The sequence below is a fragment of the Ursus maritimus genome, unplaced genomic scaffold (assembly GCF_017311325.1).
Source record: "Ursus maritimus isolate PB19 unplaced genomic scaffold, ASM1731132v1 scaffold_17, whole genome shotgun sequence".
NCBI lineage: Eukaryota > Metazoa > Chordata > Mammalia > Carnivora > Ursidae > Ursus > Ursus maritimus.
The window spans coordinates 59,734,080-59,753,176 of NW_024424119.1; the positions used below are offsets into that span (position 1 = coordinate 59,734,080).

Sequence of the window (19,097 nt, forward strand, 5' to 3'; positions counted from 1 at the left end):
GAAATGCAAGCAGATGAGTGACCCTCGCCTCTCACTCGTGCTTCCCGCTGACTCTCTGGGCTGGGCTCTTCTGGTTCACTAACTCCCCAGCAGAAAGTCGGAAGCTTAGTCCTTTTGTTTCCATTTCCATTTCATTTCTATAGGTTGCTTGCTTTTTCATGCTTTACTGCTCATCTTTATAGACTAAAAGCTTATACTTCACAGACTAAGAAACTATAAAAGACTATCCTTGTTTATATTTTCAAGAATCTCTTTTATTTCTTTAGACATATAAAAGCTATTGTATATTTTCTGATAATTCCAATATCTGAAATGTTTGCGGAATCTGTTCTTTCTGCTGGCTCTCATGGTGGGTGCACTCCTGGTGTTTGTGAAAAAGCGTTTTGACTTAGAGACACCCATTCTCCTTGGGACTTGACGTACGTGAAATCACCGGGGCAGTGATTCTCCAGCAGGGATACCCCTTGGGACATTTGGCAACGTCTGGAGACACTTTAGTTGTCACAACTGAGGGTGTGGATGGAAGCCAGGGATGTCGTCAACATCGCGCAGGAAGACAGCACCCGCCCCCCAGACCTCCTCAGCCGCGAAGGAAACGAGCGTTTTGCAGAGGACGTGTTTGCTTCTGCCAGCTGACGGGACCTGCCAACCTGGGCCACTTACACTTCTTCCCTTGAGGTGTCTGGGGCGCACAGGTAGCTTGATTTCCGACTGCAAGCAAGGGCGACGTGTGTTTTCACCCTGGGTGGAGCACCGAGAACAGGAGAGGGTTTCTATCCCAGACTTGCCTCCTGTGTAGTCAGCTGGTCTCGCAGCTCAAGGGGTGCTTTCTGGGGAAGGTCTCCTGCTGAAGGACAGCTGGGGCCGACACCGTGTTGTCTGGTGTGGAGACAGCAGAGGGAATGCAGAACCCCCAGGCAGGGCAGACGCCCCAGGGGACACCCCTGCCAAGCTCGCAAGCCTGCCTCCTTCACTGTTACGGCCTCCTCAGCCTCCTCCACTCCATCGTGAGGGCTGGGTAGGGGCGAGCCAGGTGAAGCAGGGAGGGGGTGTTCTAGGAGATGGAACACCATTTGCAAAGACCAGAGGTGGGAGGCTGGCTGTCCAGCAGCAGCCCAACTATGGGCAGGGCCTGGGAAGGGCTGTGGAGGCTGAGCCTGGGGGCTGCCCTGAGTGACAGGGTCATGGGAGGATTAAGAGCAGGGGGCGGGTATAGTTTTCAGTTTTGAAAATGTCACGGGTTGCCCGTGGAGAACCTGTGAGCACAGACTTCCAGTGAGAGGGTGGGCTCAGGGTCTGGGCTGGTGGGGAGGGACTGGTCGTGGGATGGAAGGGGGAAGAGCAGATCCAAGAATACAAGAGGCAGCTTTGGGGAGGTCCCAGGGGGTAGGTCCCAAACTGTCAATGGGGAGGATTTTTCCTGGGCTGGCCCTGAGCTGGCCACTGGCCTGCATGTCCCAGTGGGTGCTGGGGGCCCTGTCTTATCCTTCAGGACTCCACTCCCCTCTTGGCTCCCCTCCCACAGAGCCTGCGCAGGTCTAGGCCTGGGGGTTCTTGGGCCCCCAGAAGAGCCCACCCCACCTCTGAAGAGGGCAGCTTGCACGCTGGGCAGATTTGGGCCTGACCCAGGACAATGCCCCTCCCCCTCTGTAAGCCCGGAGCACAATGGGGGGAGCTCAGAGCAGGGGCTGGCAGGGGGCAGCTGGCCACACTGCACCTGGGACCCTCCTCTGCAGCCAGCACCCCCTCCAGAGCTGTGGGAGTCCATGCACCTAAACTGTCTGGGGTAATGGGGTCTCTCCATACGTGCTCACACCCCATGCCTGGGGCCCCCCCACTGCACGACCCAACGGTAATGTCAAGTCCTTGGTGTGGGGGGCAAGTTCCTGTGGGGATGGTGGCACAGGTCATGAGGCCCCTCCTGGGCTGGAGCCCCCTTCTGGGGGGGGCTGGTGTAGGGTGGGGAGTTGCCCCAGACAAGGACCCTGCCTCGTCTCTTCCTGAACCCTGTGGTTTTCCTCCTCTGTGGCTGAGTCGGCCCAAGTCTGACGCCAAGTGAGGGGTGGAGACAGGGAGGTGTGGCAGGTCCCAAACCTGGGAACCCTGAATCATGTGCGGGAGGCCCTGGTCGGGTGCACGGCCTATAAGGAAGCTTGGGGGCACACCTGGGAGGCCCACACTGACATCTCCCGTGGGGACAGAGCCCTCCCCAGGGGAGGGGCGCACTGGAGCGACCCTGGCGACCATGTCCCGCCCTGGCCAGGGTGCCTGCTGGGCCCAAGGCCCTGAACATGGGTCACCGGTTGCTCTGTGAGCTGTGTTGGCAAGGGGGGATGACTGCTAGCCCAAGCTGTTTTCAGGTCTGGGGTCTGTGAGGAGGGGACAACAGGCCAGCCTTGGCCCAGGCGTGAACTCTATTATCCCGGCAGGAGATCCCCCAGGACCAGATACCCCTTCCATCAGCTCCTTCCATCTGCTCCTGGCCGAAGGACAGCCCCTAGACCTCAGGGAGGCAAGATGCCCTTGGGCTCCTGGGCCCAATCTCCTGGTGGGCCCCCAGGTGTCCCGGCCCATGTCAGGGACCCCCAGGGCGGACCTCACACACCTCACCATGGCCGCTGCTGGGCAGCTCCGGCTGTCGTGCATGCGGCGCCCTCTGCTGGCTGCGGTGGGAAATGCAGCCTAGTGGGACCAGTACCTTCAGCTGGAGACCGCAGGTCAGAGAGGACAGGCCCGTGGCCGCAAACCCGCCTGCCCAGAGCTGCCTGAGAGCTAGTCAACGTGAGGCGAGGCCCCCCTGTCCACTGATGGTGGCAGTAGCAGCTTCAGGTTCTATTAGCACAATGAAGCCCCACCCCGGGCTAGCCCCCCAAGGCTAGGACCGAGTCCGGGTCTGGGGCCGCGGGACATTCTGAGGCCCAGCCCACCCGCTGGCTCCACCGCGGGCTGGGGGGGCTGCGAGCCCAGATTGCAAGAGAGGAAGAAACCTGTGTCCAGGCCAGTCAGGTGGTCTTCAGCCCAAGCAGGCTCAAAGAGGTGCCTGCGCGGGCTGACCGCCGGGCCAGGCCCTGAGAGCTGTCGGTGCCCGTGGGCAACTAGATGAAGGTGGCGTCCAGCGGCCCAGCGTCCTGCTGGCTGAGGGCGCGCGCCGCGAACAGCTGTTTGATGAGGGCAGATTTCTCCTGCTCCAGCTGCGTGATACGCTCACTCTTGCTGGTCACCTCCTGGGGAGGCGGGAGGTCCGTCAGGGCCCGCCGGGCCTCCAGCCTGCACCCCGCACCCCTCCCTACACCTCACCTGGGTGAGAAGCCGGTTCTGCTCTTTCAGCATGAGGACGGTTTGCTGCTGCCAGCCAGGGGCAGAGGGTGAGGCGGGGGCCGGGGTCGGGCACGGGAGCCCCGAGGACGAGGGCAAAGCCTACGGGAGGGCACGGTCAGGCAGGCCTGGCATTCCCGGGCATGGCCTCCAGGGTGAGGGTGAGGGGTGGTACCGCGCGGGCCATGGGCCCTCTGCAGGTGCTGGGTGGTCTGGGGGGCACTCACCCTGCCGGCACAGGCTGCAGCCAGCAGCTCCCCCAGGCACCGGGCCACCTCCTGGACCTTGGGCAGCAGCCGGCCCAGCGGGAGGGGGCTCCCCTCACTGCCAAAGTCCTGGGAGGAAAGCAGGAAAGGGGAAAGTCAGCGAGCAGGACCAGCCAAAGTCAGCCACCGTGCTTGAGAGGGGTCCTCACAGGTGGCGCTCCTGTCCCCCCAGATTCCTGCTTAGAGCAGACAAGGAGTCCACGGGTGTTGCCGCTAGGGGACATCTGCCCCAGGGTGCAGGCAGTGTAGGTGGGGGGGTCCCGGCACCCTGGGTGGAGGGACAGCCGGTGCACCCTGGAATAGGGCAGTCCTGTGCCACTCCAGGGGTGCGGGGGTCAGGGTGCTTCCTGCATGTGCAGGGAGCACCACGCTGTCTAGGGGCAGGGACCGCCTGGCCTTGGGCGGCGTCACTCACAGCGCTGGCCCTGCTCTGGCTCAGGCGACGCTGGCGCTCCTGCACGCGCTGCAGCTGCTGCTGGTACCAGTCCCGGCCCCGCGCCATCATCTCCAGACCCTGTAGCAGCACCTCCTTCTCCTGCTCCAGCTCCTGCATCTGCTTCAGCTGCCGTGCGCGGGGGCATAGTGCGGGTGAGCGCGCAAACCGCGCGTTCCGGCGCGTGCCGATGTGTGTGCGTGAGGAACCGCAGCCAGGCAACGCCGACGCACGCCCACGGACCGACCCACGCCAGCGCCAGCCTGCCCGCACCCCTGCCTGTCAGGAAGCATGGCCCCATCTCTCCTCTGGGGTGGGGGAGGCGGCCCTCCCGGGGCCCTTCACGCAGGCTTCCCCTGGGGAACACAGCAGCACTCCCCAGCGCAGCAGCTCCCTTTAGGGCACGGGTGCGCACGCAGCTGGTGAACTGGGCTAACTCAGCAAAGGGGAGTCTCGGGAAGTGGGCTGATGCGGGGGGGCAGTTCTCGGGAGGGGCCGTGCCCACTCCACATGCCACAGCACACCCCGGCTGCCTTTTCCCTAAAGGACTTCTTCATCTGGCCTTGAGCCATCCCTCAAGTGGATTCAAGCCCGCGTGGGGAGAGATGTTTGTAATTAACTGACATTCCAGCCCCCCCCAAACCCAGCCTTGGCTGCCACCTCCCAGGCAAAGGGGTGGTCCAGGAGACCAAGCGTGGGGGCCAAGTCCAAGCCCCGCAAGATGGAGGATCCCCCAGAGCCCTCACTCACCAGGTCACAGTCCACACCGTTGGTGATGGTGTGCCTCCGACGTTCCCCTCGGGCACGGGGGGCCCGATGGGTATCGCCCATGCCTAGCTCCCGGGGCCTGCAGGCCACTGCACCTGCGGCAGAGAGGCAAGGCCCTGGCTCATTTCCAGACCTGCCTAGTCAATCTCAATGCCCCCCACCCCGAGCCTGGCAATGCAAAGCTGGGTGTCCAGGCCGACATGCCTCTAGGGTCGTGGACAGTTCAGATCCTCCCCAACTCAACCCATCCCAGGGGCATGGGCTACCACCTAGCCCTACACACACCTGGCCTCTGTGGGGCCTGGCTCCCCACTCGATCCCTACCAACTCCCCTTACCCCATCTTGGGGAGGGCTATGTGGCCCTTGAGGCTGCATGTCTGTGCACACAACACAAATGCATGAGCCCACATACATGCCTCGGCATGAGCGCCCTGAGGGCAAGGGCTTTACCCAGTTGGTCCGGGAATCCCCGGTGCCCAAAGTACTTTGGGTACACTGCAGGGGCTCGAAGGCTGCTAGATATAGGGCGAGTGAGCAGGGCCTTGGGCTTCCCTGCTTCTTTCTTCTTGTCTGCCGGGACCTTTACGAGTGACAGGAGTTGCTGCAGGTGAAATGGGGGGGCACAGGTGGCCCAGACCTAACTTTTCCCGGGAAGGATAAAACATAAAGTTGGGCCAACACATACGTGCGAACCCTGTGTTCGGCACGTAACTTAGGAGACACGGTGGCTTAGGCACCCACCTGCAGGAGCCGGCTTGGGGGTGAAGAGCCAGCGGGACCAGCTGGCTGCCCTGGGGGATGGGGAGTATATGCAGGGCAACACAAGAGGGGAGGAGTGGGGTGCAGGTGTGGAGGAAATCACCCTCCCCTGGCTCCCTAGCCCTATCCCCCCACACCAGGCTCAGCCTCACAGGCTATGCCCCTGGCACTGGCCAAGGGGAGTGGGGGGTGATGCAAGAAGGGGACACGTCCACAGGGTTGGCACCAGGCGGCAGGGCAGGCCTCCAGCCAGCCCTGGCAGACAGGCTCCGTGCAAGCCCAGAGATCGCGTCCCAACCTGCCCGTGCTACGCGGTTGGCAGAGAAGATACAGTAGAGGGAGGCTGGGGGGCAGGGAACACCCCCAGATCACCTGGGCTTGGTGTGGGGCAGCTCCCAGATTCCCGGATGACAGCACGCTGGGTTTTCAGTGGGATGACCAGCAGATGCAGACAGCCCTGTCCCCCGTCGGGGCCTGAGCTAGCAGCCTGTACCCACTGGGCCAGGGCAGGCCTGGGTGTACGGAGCTCCAACAGGGCCAAAGAAGGGGGACCTGGATCTCGGGGGTGGGGGGCTCTGTGTGTATGGGGGCTTTCTCTTCCTGGGAAGCTGGGGGATCTCGGAGCTCCAGATTTGGCACTCCATGCACATGCCATGCCTCTTGTCTGGGCCTCTGTCTGTAAAGGTGACAGTGAGAGGCTGGCCTGAGCCTAAAGCTGCCCATGGGGAGCACTAGCCACCTGCCCAGCCCTGTGTCTAATCCTCAGAGGGGTGCAGCAGATGACCCAGTGCCACCCAGGGCACCAGAACAGAGCGGTGCTGGGCCACAGGTCGGAGGCATCCAAGCTCCACTCCCAGCTGATTTTCAAGTATTTGCAGCCATGGGGATGGCACCGGCTGTGCACCCAGAAGTGTCCCCTGCCTCTCCAGACCACGGGGACAGAGAGGTTGGGCAGTGAGGAGCAGGGGGAGCCCCCAGCCTGGGGTGGGCTGCTGGATGGCTTCACCAAAGGCCAGGAGCCACTGTGGCTCCAAACACCAGGCATGGGGCTGGGGAACAGGGGCAAGGCTGGAGCAGACGCCCAGTGAGGCTGGCAGAGTGGTGAAGGCATAGAAAGGCTGGCAGCTGCCGTGGTGGGGGTGCAGAGAGGCCTGCACGGGGAGGGAGGGTGCACGCATGCAGGCTGAATGAGCTAAGGGGTTTGGACCCCACCCCCATCCATAAGGCAGCTGCTATTCCCAGAGCAGACACTAGAGGGGCCCACATGGGTCATTCAGCCATCTCCTGTCACTGCCAACTGGACCGGAAGCCAGGCAAGGACCCCACTGGCCACCCCCGGGGGGGGGGGGGGGGGGGGGGCCTGGTGTCAGCCTGGTAAGCCTTGAATATTGGGCTGGAGACCCACCCACCACTTTACTCTTCCCAGCAACCAGGCCAGGTCCTCCTAGGACATCTCCACCGGCCTCAGTGGTGGAGGCAGTGGGTCCAGCCCTCTTGGTGCAGCGGCCAAACTAAGGACCCAAAAAGGGCAGGGAGGGCCCTTCTCAGTCTGGGGTACCTTCTCTCCTCTGAACTAGAGGGAAACTCCTCTGCCTAGAGTGCTATCAGAGATGCACTTGAGAGCCTTAGCGTCCCCAGGTGTGGGGCAGGAATCCCCAGTGCTCAGCTCAGGCTGGGTAGGGAGACTTCCTGGTGGAGTTTGGAGTCACCCACCAGGCCCTTGGCCCTGGTAGCCTCCCACGGTGGCGGGGGAGGGGTTGGCCTGCCTCCTGGCCCCGGAGCACACCGGGAAAGGCAAGAGGGCCCCTTCCCTCTAGGCGCTTACGGCCCTTGGGCCCACGTAGAGCTGCCCGCCCCTGCCCCCGCGGTAGGAGAGGCACCGGCAGCACCTCTCTGGCTCTGGCCCGAGGCGCAAGTCGCGGGGGTCGGTGGCGGGGTGTGGGGATGGGGGAGGGAGGGGAACAGCTACGAGGCGGGGCTGGAGGCCGCCCCGCACTCACCAGCGTCCGCGCTCGGGCTCCGCTCCAGCGCCGCGCCCTGGGGCCTCTCGGGCTCGGCAGGACCGGGCGCTGCCTCTGCTGGCCCGCACAGCTTCTCCAGGCTCCGGGCCGCGCCGCCGGGGACGGCCGGCGGGGCCCGCGAGCCCAGGGGTAAGGGCTTCCTCTCCAGGACCGTCCGCGGCTCGTCAGCCGGCGCGAACACCAGGCGCGGCGGCGGCGGCGGCTGCTGACCTCCGGGCCGCGCCGGGCAGCCTCCCCGGGCAGGGGCGCGCGCCTGGCCCCGCGGGCCGCCGTCGGCGCTCAGCAGCGAGGTGCGCAGGCCAGCCACGAAGCGCTCGAAGGTCAGGTAGCCGCTGGCGGGGGCCACCTGGCGCAGGCCCTCGAGCACGCCGCGGGGCAACTCGCGCGCGTCGGCGCCCTGCCAGCGGGACTCGATCTCGCGCAGGTGCACGCAGCCGCGCCGCCGGTCGTCCAGGATGTCGAAGAGGGTGCGCAGGCTCTGCAGGAAGGCGCGCGGCAGCCCCTCAGTGCCGGGCGCGGGAGCGGCGGGCGGCCCGCGGCCCGGCTCGGCCATCGCGGCTCCGGCCATGGGCGGTCGCCGCCGGGCTCCGTCCCCGGCTCCTCCGTCCCCGGGTCCGTCCCGGTCTCGGTCCCCGCGCGGCCCGACGGCGGGGCCCGGCCGGCGCGCGCAACCTGCCGCGACAATAGCTGCTACTTTTTGAATGGACCCTCCTCGTGGCGTCAGCGCTCATTAGCATTCGCGGCGGCCATTGGCCGAAGCCGGCCGGTCTGCTCCCGGATTGGCTGAGAGGCCGCCAGCCCGGTTTGATTTTCCACCGAGGGCCCCGCCCCGCGGCTGCGGCTGGGGATGGGGGAGGCCCGGGACCTGCTGGGAGGGGGGGGTCCCGCAACTCCGCCTCCCCTCGGCCTTGCGGGTTGGGGAGGGAGCCCCGAGCGGACCCTTTTTGTCCCCCCCCCCCGCCCCCGGCAGCCCTCTCGGCGCAGTTCAGCCCTCTCCGAGGGGCGGGGCCTGGCGCCCTACGGAAAACCTGTCCCGGGTGTCCTCGTGGGGGTAAGGATGGGGCGCACACCTCCTCCAGGGATTCACCTTCCCCGTCTGGCTCCCTTGGGGACTCTTCACCCCCTACTCGGGGTCCCCTGGCCCAGGCCCCCCGACTCCGGGGCCCATTTACCAGGAGAGTCCCAAGAGGATTGTGGGCTCCAGCCGGCTGGGCGCTTCCCCTCACAGAGGCCTCTCTGTCCGCACTGCGGCTAGCGCCTCCCCTTGTCCCTGGGGATAACCTGGCCTTTCCTGCCTAGTGCAGGACAAAGCCACTTTTTCCTGTGTCCCCAGATCCCCATCTGGTGACCAGCTCTCCTGGCTTCCAAAGTCTGCTCCAGCCTCTTCCTCTGGCCGGACACTTCCTCCCGCTGCTCCCCTGACTCTCACGGCCTCTTCAGGCCAGCCAGGCAGCCCTGTGTCCCCAGCGGCCCCTGCTTCATTTCCAGCCAGGATCCAGTCGGGAGGCGGCTGGAGCTTAGCCCGCCTCTCTTCAAGAAGAGAACTTCCTCCTGTTAGGGTCATAAAGTGAATTTCTTCCTGCCCAGGAAGGTGAGGTCAGCTGGGACAGGTGCTGCTGTGCTCATGAGAGCTCCCCCTGTCAAGACTTCCTGATTCCATTCTAAATGATGCTTCCCTTTATTAATTTCACAGCCCTCAAAGTTGGGGCTCCGTTATGGTAAGGAATTTTGGAAGGACCTAGAAAGCTGTGAGCCTGGAGTCTCCCCATAGAGCCTGACCCATCCCTGCCTTCCCCATTAGTGGCAGGACCAGCCTCAGTCCCAGCATTCAAGCGGTTTGTCCTGCAGTTCGTCTCCCCTCCTACTCTCCTTCCAGCACACCCTCGCCGGGTCCCCCATCCTTAGGGTACCCAGCAGTCCCTCGCCTCTGGGGCCCTGCATGTGGTAGCTCTCCACCAGGAACACCTTTCCCCGTCTGCTCCGGGCTGATCACTCTGCCTCCTTTGAAACTCCACTCAGGTACCTGCCCACACCTTGAAGTTACGTGTCTTGATTTTCAAAGCACGAGGCTGCCTTCTGGTAGTGACAGTGCTTCTCTCCCCCTAAGCCCCTCCCTGTGCTTTCTGGACGCAGGACAGAGCCACCCCACAGCCTAGCATCAGTGTGTCCTAGTGGGTGGCCTGCACATGTGAAGCCTCATCCTGTGGAAACGCCACCCTTGGGTGGGATGGGGAGGCCTGGAGACGGCTCTGTGGGGGTTCATGTAGGTGTGGAGGCCAGTGGCCAGCAGCACCCAGGCCAGGCCCCTGTGAGCCCGAGCCCGCTGTACAGAGAGAACAAGGCCTTCCTAGAGCATCAGAACTGTGGGGGAGGAGGCCCTCAGTCTGTGGGCTTCCTGGTGGGCTGCCCTGGCCAGGCACTGGTGGAAGGTACGAAGACACCCGAGTTAGTGCCAGCTCTGGACGCGGGCCTAAGGGTGGGCCCCGTGTACTTCCTGTCCTGAATTCTGACCACTTCCTCCTCCTCCACTCTCCAGCCTGACCCAACACTTTCCTAGCTCTGTACCTTTCAGTGTTGCTGTCACCCCCAGGGGCTTCCCAGAGCCCTGACCAAGTGGGTGCCGGTCCCCGTCGCCATTATGTTCTCACTGTGCCAGCTTGGAGCTCCCTGGAAGTGGTTGGTGGGGCCCTCTGTCCCCAGCCTAACACAGTCCCTGTACCTGTTCCAGGGTTCTCTCGTCTCCATCCTGTAGTAACAACCAGGGACCCCTGCTGGCTTCTGGATCCTGGCTCCACTGAACTCGTTGGATGAGACCCTAGGGCACAAGGAAGGAGGTTCCTGGGCCACAAGCCTGCCTTTGCCAGGTCGTCCAGGAGCTTGTTACTCACCTCTCCCTCGCTGGCACCCCACCTGGCTGCCCAGGTGGGCCAGCTCTCCTTCTCTGCCCCTTCAGGTGCCTCTGGCTACCCATCCTCAACTGTCCAAACCCTTCTGAGTCTCAGCCCCACCCCCCATCTTGAAGCGAGATTCAGGGGTCACTCTGAGGTGAGCTCTGAGTTCATGTGACACCTGTATTCAAGGGCACATGTGCAAGGGGTGAGAGTTCCCATGGACTCCGGCCTGGGGTGTGGAGCCCACTCTGTTTCTGGGCTCCCTACCTCCCACATGCACCCTCCACCTCTATCATGTGCCCCTCAACTGCCACAGACTTTTGAAGCAGACCATTCATTCATTCATTCATTCATCTAGCACTGTTTGAACACTTGATGTGGCCCAGTCACTGAGGTAGGTGTGGGATCCGACACTCATTCATCCATTCAACAAACATTTACTGAGTACCTACTGTGTGCTGAGCATTGATCTAAGGTGATGGGGCAGAGCAGAGCCGTGAACCAGACTACCTCCAGCTGTTGTGGGGTTTCCTTTCCTTGGGGGAGTCGGGCAGCAGAGAATGCAGAAAGGCAGGAAGGAACACAGATAAATGGGAGGGTTCCCTCTGAGCCAACATGAGCCGGGAGGGTCTCCCCAAGGAGGCAACACATGAGTAGAGACCCGGCAAAGTGGGGCAGGAAGTCATTTTCTGGGAAAGAGTAGTCCAGGCAGGATGAACCACAAGTGCAAAGGCCCTGCGGCAGGCCTAAGGCTACCCTTGGAAGATAACTTCTTTCAGGTCCACCAGGACTTAGAGTGGGCCCCGGGGGGCTGTGGGAAGCTCTACTTCCTCACCGAGGAAGGGGGTGTGTGGGAGCCTCTATGTGCAGAACCTGCCTGCAAAGAGACACATTGCCTTAACAGGGCTTGGCTGGGGTAGGCCTGAGAGACATGTTGCTTTTCATTCTGGGTCCCAAAGTGCCATTTGAATTTGTTTTAACCCTGTGCATGTATTACTTTTAGACTTAATAAAACTAATTTCTAGAAGAAAGCTTTGCCCCAAAATGGCCAAAGCTACTCGTTATTTTTTCACGAGAACCTTTATAAGCAGCAAGATATCTTCATCTATCTATTGATCTATATATTTTTAATAAACAGCAAGATATTTTAAACTCTGATAGTTAATATAACATGGCAGGGCGAAGGGCTGCTCCTGAGCGGTTCCGGTTACTTGGCAGTGAGGAGGAGGGATGTGAAGGAGGGAGCCCCCAAAGATGGAGGGCGGCCTTCTTGGGGGTCTACTGATGATCTGGCTCCATCCTCCCCAGCCCAGACGGCAGGAGTCTCGGTCAATGCAAACATGGCCACGGGCAGGGACAGACCCTAGCCTCCCCTTCGGGTACCCCGACCGTCAGGGCTGTGGGTCCAGAACAGGGAGCATTAGAGCTGAAGTCAGCCCTCACGCGCCCGGGCCAGAGGGATCGCAGAGCCCATGAGGGGGCTTGCCGACCCGGGGCGTCCCTAGCGCCCTGACCCGGCCCCTCGGTGTCCTGCGGCGGGCTAAAGCCCGGAGCTCGCGGGCGGCGGCAGAGCGGACAGGGGCGGGGTCAGGGCCGGAGAGGGGCGGGCACTCTGGGAAGGGGCCGGAGTCGGGAAGGGGGCCCTCAGAGGCGGGGTCGAGGCGGCGCGCCCTGGTCCCGCCCCTCTGGGGTCGTCACCGCCCGCTGGGTCCCGTGACGCACGTAGGAGCGCGCCGGTCACGAGTGCCAGCGCTGCAGACAGCGGCGACATGGCCTCGGAGCGGGACGTGCACGCCCGACTGCAGCGCGCTGGCCAGGAACACCTGCTGCGCTTCTGCGCCGAGCTGGCGCCGGGACCGCGCGCCGCGCTCCTGGCCGAGCTGGGGGCGCTGGAGCCGGAGGCGCTGCGCGAGCACTGCCGGCGCGCGGCTGAGGCCTGCGCGCACCCCCCGGGCCCGCCGCCAGACCTGGCAGCGCGTCTGCGGCCCCTGCCCCCCGAGTGCGTGGGCAGCGCGAGCCGGTGCGACCCGGAGACGCGGCGGCTCTGGGAGGAGGAAGGTAGGCGGGGCGGGGTACCGGACGGGTCGGGTGGGGTGACAGGAGAGGTTGTACTTGGAGGAGTTTAGCGTGCCTTATTCCTTTGCGGAGTCCCCTTTCGCTCGCAGCTCGCGACTGGGGTTTGGGGCTCCCAACGCTGCCAAGGTGGCAGCCGCCCCTAGGCGGCTTGCCCTCGGGAGAGCGCTTTGTGCCGACTCCCCTGGCTAGCCAGCAGCCCAGCCCACAGGCGCATTGACCGCAGGGAACCCTTGCGCAATTGCACACGCTCCCTTTCCCATCAGCGCTGGCCCAGGTGTACTCTTGGCCTCCTGGCCTCATAGGTGAGGCAGGTGCTCCTGGAGGGAAGCCTGCCCAGGGCCCCCATTGCACTGCTGTAACCAGCCTGACGTTGTGTTCCCTCTGAAGGACCCGGGCTGGGAATGAACCCTGGAGGATGTCATCAGGACCCCTGATGGGTCCGGACGAGATGGAGTTTGGGTGGGGCCGTGGCCCACAGGGCATCAGAATGTTATGTGGAAATTTCTGTTCTGTGGCTAGCAGAAGTCTTAGAGTTCCAGACTCGAGTGTGGCTTGCTCTGAGGTGAAGGGGTGGTTATGTGGCAGGTCCCAGCTGTCCCCTCATGGCACCCTGCACCTCCAGGTTTCCGCCAGATCGCCCTGAACAAGGTGGCTGTGCTGCTGCTGGCTGGGGGACAGGGCACTCGCCTGGGCGTGACCTACCCCAAAGGCATGTATCAGGTGGGGCTGCCCAGCCAGAAGACCCTGTATCAGCTGCAGGCCGAGCGGATTCGGCGGGTGGAGCAGCTTGCTGGCCAGCGCTACGGGACCCGCTGCACCGTCCCCTGGTGTGCCTTCTCTGCGCTACCTTGTCCCCAGAATGATCCCCTGCCCTGTAGCACCAGCCCAGGCACCCAGACTTGAACCCCAACCCCAGACTGGACCCCAAGGCCAGCCCCTGTCAGCACCCCGTATCCCGGAGGTGCTCGGCCCTTCGAATGGCCTGCTCAGCCTTGCCTCTCCTTGAAGGTACATCATGACGAGTGAGTTCACGCTGGGGCCCACGGCTAAGTTCTTCAAGGAGCATGACTTCTTCCACCTGGCCCCCAGCAATGTGATCATGTTTGAGCAGCGCATGCTGCCTGCTGTGACCTTCGATGGCAGGGCCATCCTGGAGCAGAAAGACAAGGTTGCCATGGCCCCAGGTATGCCCCACCCCTGAGCCGGGGAAAGACCGCTGGCCTAGAACAAGTTGCTAATTAGAGGTCGAGAGAACTGCGGCAGAGGTCAGAATGTTATGCCTGAAGGCTGTGTGGTCCCGGGTGAGTGGCCTCCCCTCTCTGGGCCTTGGTTCCCATCTGTCATGTGAAACAACCATAGGGCTACTTGGATAGTGACGGAGAGCTGCCTCAGGTACAAGGTCCAGCCCCAAGGGGCCTCCCCTGCCTCCAGCATGCCCTGAACTAGATGGCTGAAGCCCTGCGGAAGCCCACGAGAAAGTGGCCCCTCTCTCCCTCTGTAGATGGCAACGGGGGGCTGTACTGTGCACTGTCAGACCACCAGATTCTAGAGGACATGGAGCGTCGGGGAGTGGAGTTCGTGCACGTGTACTGTGTGGACAACATTCTCGTGCGGCTGGCCGACCCCGTCTTCATCGGCTTTTGCGTGCTTCGCGGCGCAGACTGTGGGGCCAAGGTGAGCCCTCCCTGCCGGCTCTGCCCCGCCCCCTCCTCCCAGCCCCGCCCCCGGCCCACCTGGCCCCGCCCCAGCCGACCTTCCCAGCCCAGGCCTTGGCTGCAGGTGGTGGAAAAGGCGTACCCCGAGGAGCCGGTGGGTGTCGTGTGCCAGGTGGACGGGGTCCCTCAGGTGGTGGAGTACAGCGAGATCAGCCCGGAGACCGCGCAGCTCCGGGGGCCCGACGGGAGCCTGCTCTACAGCCTGGGCAACATCTGTAACCACTTCTTCACCCGAGACTTCCTCCAGGTGGTCAGCAGGTGTGCTCAGCAGGTGGCCACGGGTGCTGGCCAGAGTGGCCTGTGGCCTGCACTGACCAGGGCCGGCGGGCCCACAGTGACTGGAGGCTCACCTGAGCCACGTGGGGCTGTGGGTTGGGGTGCAGAAAGGCTCTTGCGGTTCAGCAAGCCAGAGGCACTGGAGCCGGAGCAGCTGCTGCCGTAAGGCTCTGTGGCCGAGTTGGCCTGCTGGTCTTCCCGTGCTGCGCCTGTTGCCTCCAGGCACCACCTTTTACCCTGTGGCTTGCCAGCTGCCATTTCGTCTGGGCAGGGACACAGCCAGTGGGGCCTCTCCATCTTGGGCTGCAGGGTGCAGGCGATGCCTCGCCCTCCCGGAGACCGGGCTCAGCGTGTACGCTGTGCTGTCCGTCCGCCAGTGTCTTGCCTGGCCAGGTGTGCAGAGGTGGGGATGGGGCTCCCAGGGGCGTCCCGTCTGAACTCTGTCTGTCTTCCCATTGTCCTTCTCTGCCCCCAGCGACTTTGAGCCCTTGCTGAAGCCACATGTGGCTGTGAAGAAGGTCCCATACGTGGATGAGGAGGGAAATCCGGTAAAGCCGATAAAACCAAACGGGATAAAGATGGAGAAGTTTGTGTTTGATGTGTTCCAGTTTGCTAAGTTAGTGGCAGAAGTCATTTATTTTTTCCTTCTAACCTCTCTCTCTTTTGGTTCTCTGTTGGGTTCTGAGGCCTGGTTGGGCCGGGAAGTGGAGGCTTGTGGGGGACACAGTGGGAGCGCCCCTTCGTAGTGGGGAGTAGGGGCTATAGGCAGGCTCAGGGAGAAGGCCAGAGGAAGCAGCCCCTGTGGTGTGAGCTTGGCAGCATCTGGGGCCGCTGCAGTCTTTGGGGCTGTGCACTCTGGGAGATACCCCTGCCCCTCCCGTGCCCTCCTCTGCCCCTCCCGCGCCCTCCTCTGCTGCCAGCCTGGGGTTAGGAGCCTGTTTCCAGGCCAGGTGGCTGGGGGGCTCCTCAGGGGTTTGGCCCTGACCCTGGGATCCCAGGATCTGGGGCTTTGGCTAGTGGGAATGGAAGGACTTCCAGCAGCCCCGGGGACCTCAGGAGCAAAGACGCACGCGGTGCCTGCAGGGCTTCCTCCATGGAGGCGACCCCCACTTAGTCATCGGAACCCCAGTGCAGCCTTCATCTGCCCGGGACCAGGGCCTCTGAGAGAACTGTTCTTTTCCACACAGGAGCTTCGTGGCCTTGGAGGTGTCCCGGGAGGAGGAGTTCTCCCCGCTGAAGAATGCTGCCTCGGCTGCCAGGGACAACCCCGACACGACTCGGCGCGCCCTGCTCATGCAGCATTACCGCTGGGCCCTGCAAGCAGGGGCCCACTTCCTGGATGCCTGTGGGGCCCGGCTCCCTGAGCTGCCCAGGTGAGTGTGGGCCTCAGCATGCTTCCCAAAGGACAGGGGTGTCAGGGTCCAGACCTCAGCCGCAGAGCCCCGCCGGCGCTGCCGCTGTCTGAGCGGAGGCGGGGGCTCGAGCTCCGCACCATGCTGAGTGCAGGGGGCCAGGCACCCTGCCCGGCCACACAGTGCTGCCTGCAGCCGGGGCCCAGCTCCTCAAGAGCGCCTCAGGGCCTGTGGGGAGCTGGGTGGCTGCCACCCTTCCTGACTCATTCATAAGCTTCGAAACCAAGACCCAGGCACGACATTTGGAAGATAGCAGGGCAGGTCACTTTTCAGGGCTGGCAAAGGGAAGGACGTTGGGTTTCCATGTCCTCTGGCGTCCACAGCCACCACTTACATCTGCTGGCCGAGGTGCTGTGTGGGGCCTGCAGGGCTGAGGGCTGTATTCCTGCCCAAGTAAGAGCCTACACGTGGGCAGGGGCAGTTTGCTGAGGGCTCTGAGCGTGCAGAGGAAGGGGGTACTGGTGAGAAAAGAAAATTGGGAGTGGGGTCAGGCAAGGACAGCCCAGGGCACGCGCCCGGGAGCAGGTGCTGACACGTGGGTCCCCACAGCCTGCCCGGCAGCAGAGAGCCTCCCGCCATCTGTGAGATCTCGCCCTTGGTGTCCTACTCTGGAGAGGTGAGAGCACACTGGCCCACGTGGGCTTTCTGGGGTACGGGATGCGTGATCAGGGGTGGGTGCTGGGGTAGAAAGTCAGAGCTCTGACTCAGTTTACCAGTGGAGAAATAGTTTCATAAGTTATAGAGGATCTGTCGGGATCTTGGGTGGGTGACAAATCGGAGGCCCTCACACATGGTAGAGGGGCCAGGAGGATGTCCGGTGGTGTGAAAGTTTAGGGTTCCAGCCAGGAAGGGTTTATGGGAGCCTTGCTGAGGCAGGAATGCTGGCCCCAACCCTCTGAGAAGATCTGGCCTGAGCTTGCCCAAAGGACTCATAAGGGCTTGGGTCTAGAAGTAGCATCAATCCTTGCTCCTGGAAGCCTCTCTGGCCCTACCCCACACTGGCTCAAAGTAAATTTGTACCCCCCCCTTAAGGACCGAGAGGTGAATACACGGCCATCATGACTTCCTTGATTCCAGGGTCTGGAAGTGTACCTGCAAGGCCGAGAGTTCCAGTCTCCGCTCATCCTGGATGAGAACCAGGCCAGGGCTCTGCGGCCCTGACTCACTCCCAGAACTGCCAACCCCGGGGACTGAGGGGCGGGGACACGGGTTACTCCACCAGGGTAGGGCCTCTCCCATCACTGGTTCCATGGACCAAATGACCCCAGGCCTGCTGGAGACCAACGACGGCCCTTTGTGCTCCAGGCTGTGGGGTCCGGGCGGGAGGCAGAGGTGTGGCGTCCTCGGTGAGGGCAGCGGCCCCCACCTCTGCTCAGCAGAGACCTGAGAACCCCTGGCACCTCGAGCCCTACACGCGATCTGCTCGCTGAGGAGGGCCAACCACTGGAGCTCTTCTGCAGAGGCACAGATGAGGCAACGAGAGGGAGAGGGACCGTGTCCCTCCCTCACAGGGCACTGTGTCTAAGGTGCTGCCCCCCCCAGCAGCTGAACCATACCTGGGGTGAGGCTGGCGGGGGGTCGTAGCCCCCCAACTTCCCACCACCCCCAACCCACACGCAGCCTGCACTCCTAAAGCTGGCTCCTCTCAGATTCCCTCGGACGCCTCGGCTCCTCTGCCACGCCTGTGGCTGGTTCAGGCTGCTGAATCTTATGTCCCAAGAACCAGTGGGACCAATGCCAGTGGCCTCGCGTGGTGGTCCATCAAGCTGAAGTAGAACCGGCCGGGGAGCTGCAGCCCTCGACCAGCCCGCCAGTAGCTTCCAACAGGTCCTGGTGCTCACGTTCCTCCCCTGCTCTCTGGAGGGTCCACCTGTGGGTCCACGGCCCCTGCACTGGGCCCCCGCACCCTGACCTAGGCTGGGGGAGACCCGCTGGCCCCGGCCCCGAGCCCCTGCCTGGCCTTGCTGCTCCGGACCCCATGCCTGCTTTCCCCTCCGGAAAGCAACACAGGGGCACCAGCCCCCTCAAGGCCGTGGAGAGCTGCATGAACTGCAGCCTGCTGCCAAACCCGGCCCCCTGCCCCCACCCCCTCCACTGCAGCCCACATCCCCATGCAAGCTGTGCTCTCCCCAGGGGGAGGACACTCTCTGGACGATGGGTTCAGACGCAGCTGGCTCCTCCAGAGGCTTGCAGGGGACAGGAGACCTGTCCATGCATCCTGACCTGGGCATGAGGGCAGGGTCAGGGTCAGGGCCACGCCCAAAGCCCAGAGGAGGACTTTGCTTCCACCCAGGCTCTGCCAGTCCTTTGCAAACCTCAGAATTGAACCGTGTGCCTTAGGACCCTTCTCTCAGCTGCTCCACGGGCAAGCAGAGGGTCCGGACAGAGGAGAGTTGGCCAAGGTGGACGTCCAAGGCCGGGGTCCTGCCCACGGCTGCTGCTCCTCACCTCTACAGCTGAACAACCGTGCAACCTCTTTTCTACACTAGGTAGGAAAACTACGGAAACCGCTTGCTTTGAAGGGCACGGTTTATTTTTAAATAATTACATCTTTACACCAAGGTTCAAACATAGCAGAGAGAGGGCCCGGGTGCCCTTCACCGCCTCCCGTGAGATTTGCAGCTTACAGATCGTGGGGCGCCACCAAACCAGGAACGGGGGGAGGGAGGACCCCAAAGTGCTTTCTCACAGGTGTGTGCTCCTGTGCCCACCGTGCACTCAAGAGGCAGGACGGGCCCCTCCGAACAAAGCTGTCCCTCAGGTTACCTTCAGAGTCTCTTGATCACGACAGCACTGACTTTTGAAAGACTGCCAAACTCTTTGATTTCCCCCAGAAGGCCGATGGGGGGTGGGGAGGAGGACGGATTTCCAATAAACTCAAGATGCCCTGATTGATCCCTGGCCTGGCCAGTGCAGTTTCTGACCAGCGCATGTCGTGGGAACCGCAACCAGGTGTCCCCGGCTCTGTCCGTGCAAGGGAACTAGAGTCCACACGCCGAGCCGCTCCTGCCATGGGCTGTCCAGGAGTCCCCTCGTGCTCCCGCCCAGCTCTTCACCAGGGTCTCAGGGGGGCCTGAGACAACCCAGTGCGTCAGACACCTGGGGGCGGGCCCAGAACCTGCCCCTGAGCCCGCGCTCCAGGGGAGGGCTCCTGCACTCTCCGC

At 63.1% G+C, this 19,097-nt stretch overlaps 2 protein-coding genes across 2 annotated transcripts; one reads left to right on the plus strand and one right to left on the minus strand.

Moving 5' to 3' along the window:
- Positions 1–2,908: 2,908 nt before the first annotated feature.
- Positions 2,909–8,131, minus strand: SAPCD2 (suppressor APC domain containing 2). The gene is made up of 6 exons (XM_040631422.1): positions 7,543–8,131; positions 4,765–4,877; positions 3,997–4,143; positions 3,543–3,650; positions 3,298–3,417; positions 2,909–3,224 (listed from the first exon to the last, which is right to left on the minus strand). The coding sequence occupies exons 1-6, from the start codon at positions 8,129–8,131 to the stop codon at positions 3,096–3,098; spliced, it is 1,206 nt and encodes a 401-aa protein (XP_040487356.1). The 3' UTR covers positions 2,909–3,095.
- A 4,092-nt stretch (positions 8,132–12,223) lies between these two features.
- Positions 12,224–18,828, plus strand: UAP1L1 (UDP-N-acetylglucosamine pyrophosphorylase 1 like 1). The gene is made up of 9 exons (XM_040632251.1): positions 12,224–12,512; positions 13,153–13,357; positions 13,539–13,714; positions 14,032–14,204; positions 14,310–14,503; positions 14,997–15,137; positions 15,709–15,894; positions 16,483–16,549; positions 17,011–18,828. Exons 1-9 carry the CDS (start codon positions 12,224–12,226, stop codon positions 17,092–17,094), a joined length of 1,515 nt encoding a protein of 504 aa, XP_040488185.1. The 3' UTR covers positions 17,095–18,828.
- Positions 18,829–19,097: the final 269 nt, after the last annotated feature.

What these genes read in the sequence shown, in the direction of transcription:
- SAPCD2 (XM_040631422.1), bottom strand. Translation starts at nt 8,131, where the DNA reads ATGGCCGGAGCCGCGATGGCCGAGCCGGGCCGCGGGCCGCCCGCCGCT. An exon ending in GCCAGAGCAGGGCCAGCGCT is followed by an intron (nt 3,651 to 3,996) that starts GTGAGTGACGCC and finishes CTTTCCTCCCAG; the next exon opens with GACTTTGGCAGTGAGGGGAG. An exon ending in CTGCAGCCTGTGCCGGCAGG is followed by an intron (nt 3,418 to 3,542) that starts GTGAGTGCCCCC and finishes GCCCTCCCGTAG; the next exon opens with GCTTTGCCCTCGTCCTCGGG.
- UAP1L1 (XM_040632251.1), top strand. Translation starts at nt 12,224, where the DNA reads ATGGCCTCGGAGCGGGACGTGCACGCCCGACTGCAGCGCGCTGGCCAG. An exon ending in TTCCTCCAGGTGGTCAGCAG is followed by an intron (nt 14,504 to 14,996) that starts GTGTGCTCAGCA and finishes CTCTGCCCCCAG; the next exon opens with CGACTTTGAGCCCTTGCTGA. An exon ending in TGGTGTCCTACTCTGGAGAG is followed by an intron (nt 16,550 to 17,010) that starts GTGAGAGCACAC and finishes CCTTGATTCCAG; the next exon opens with GGTCTGGAAGTGTACCTGCA.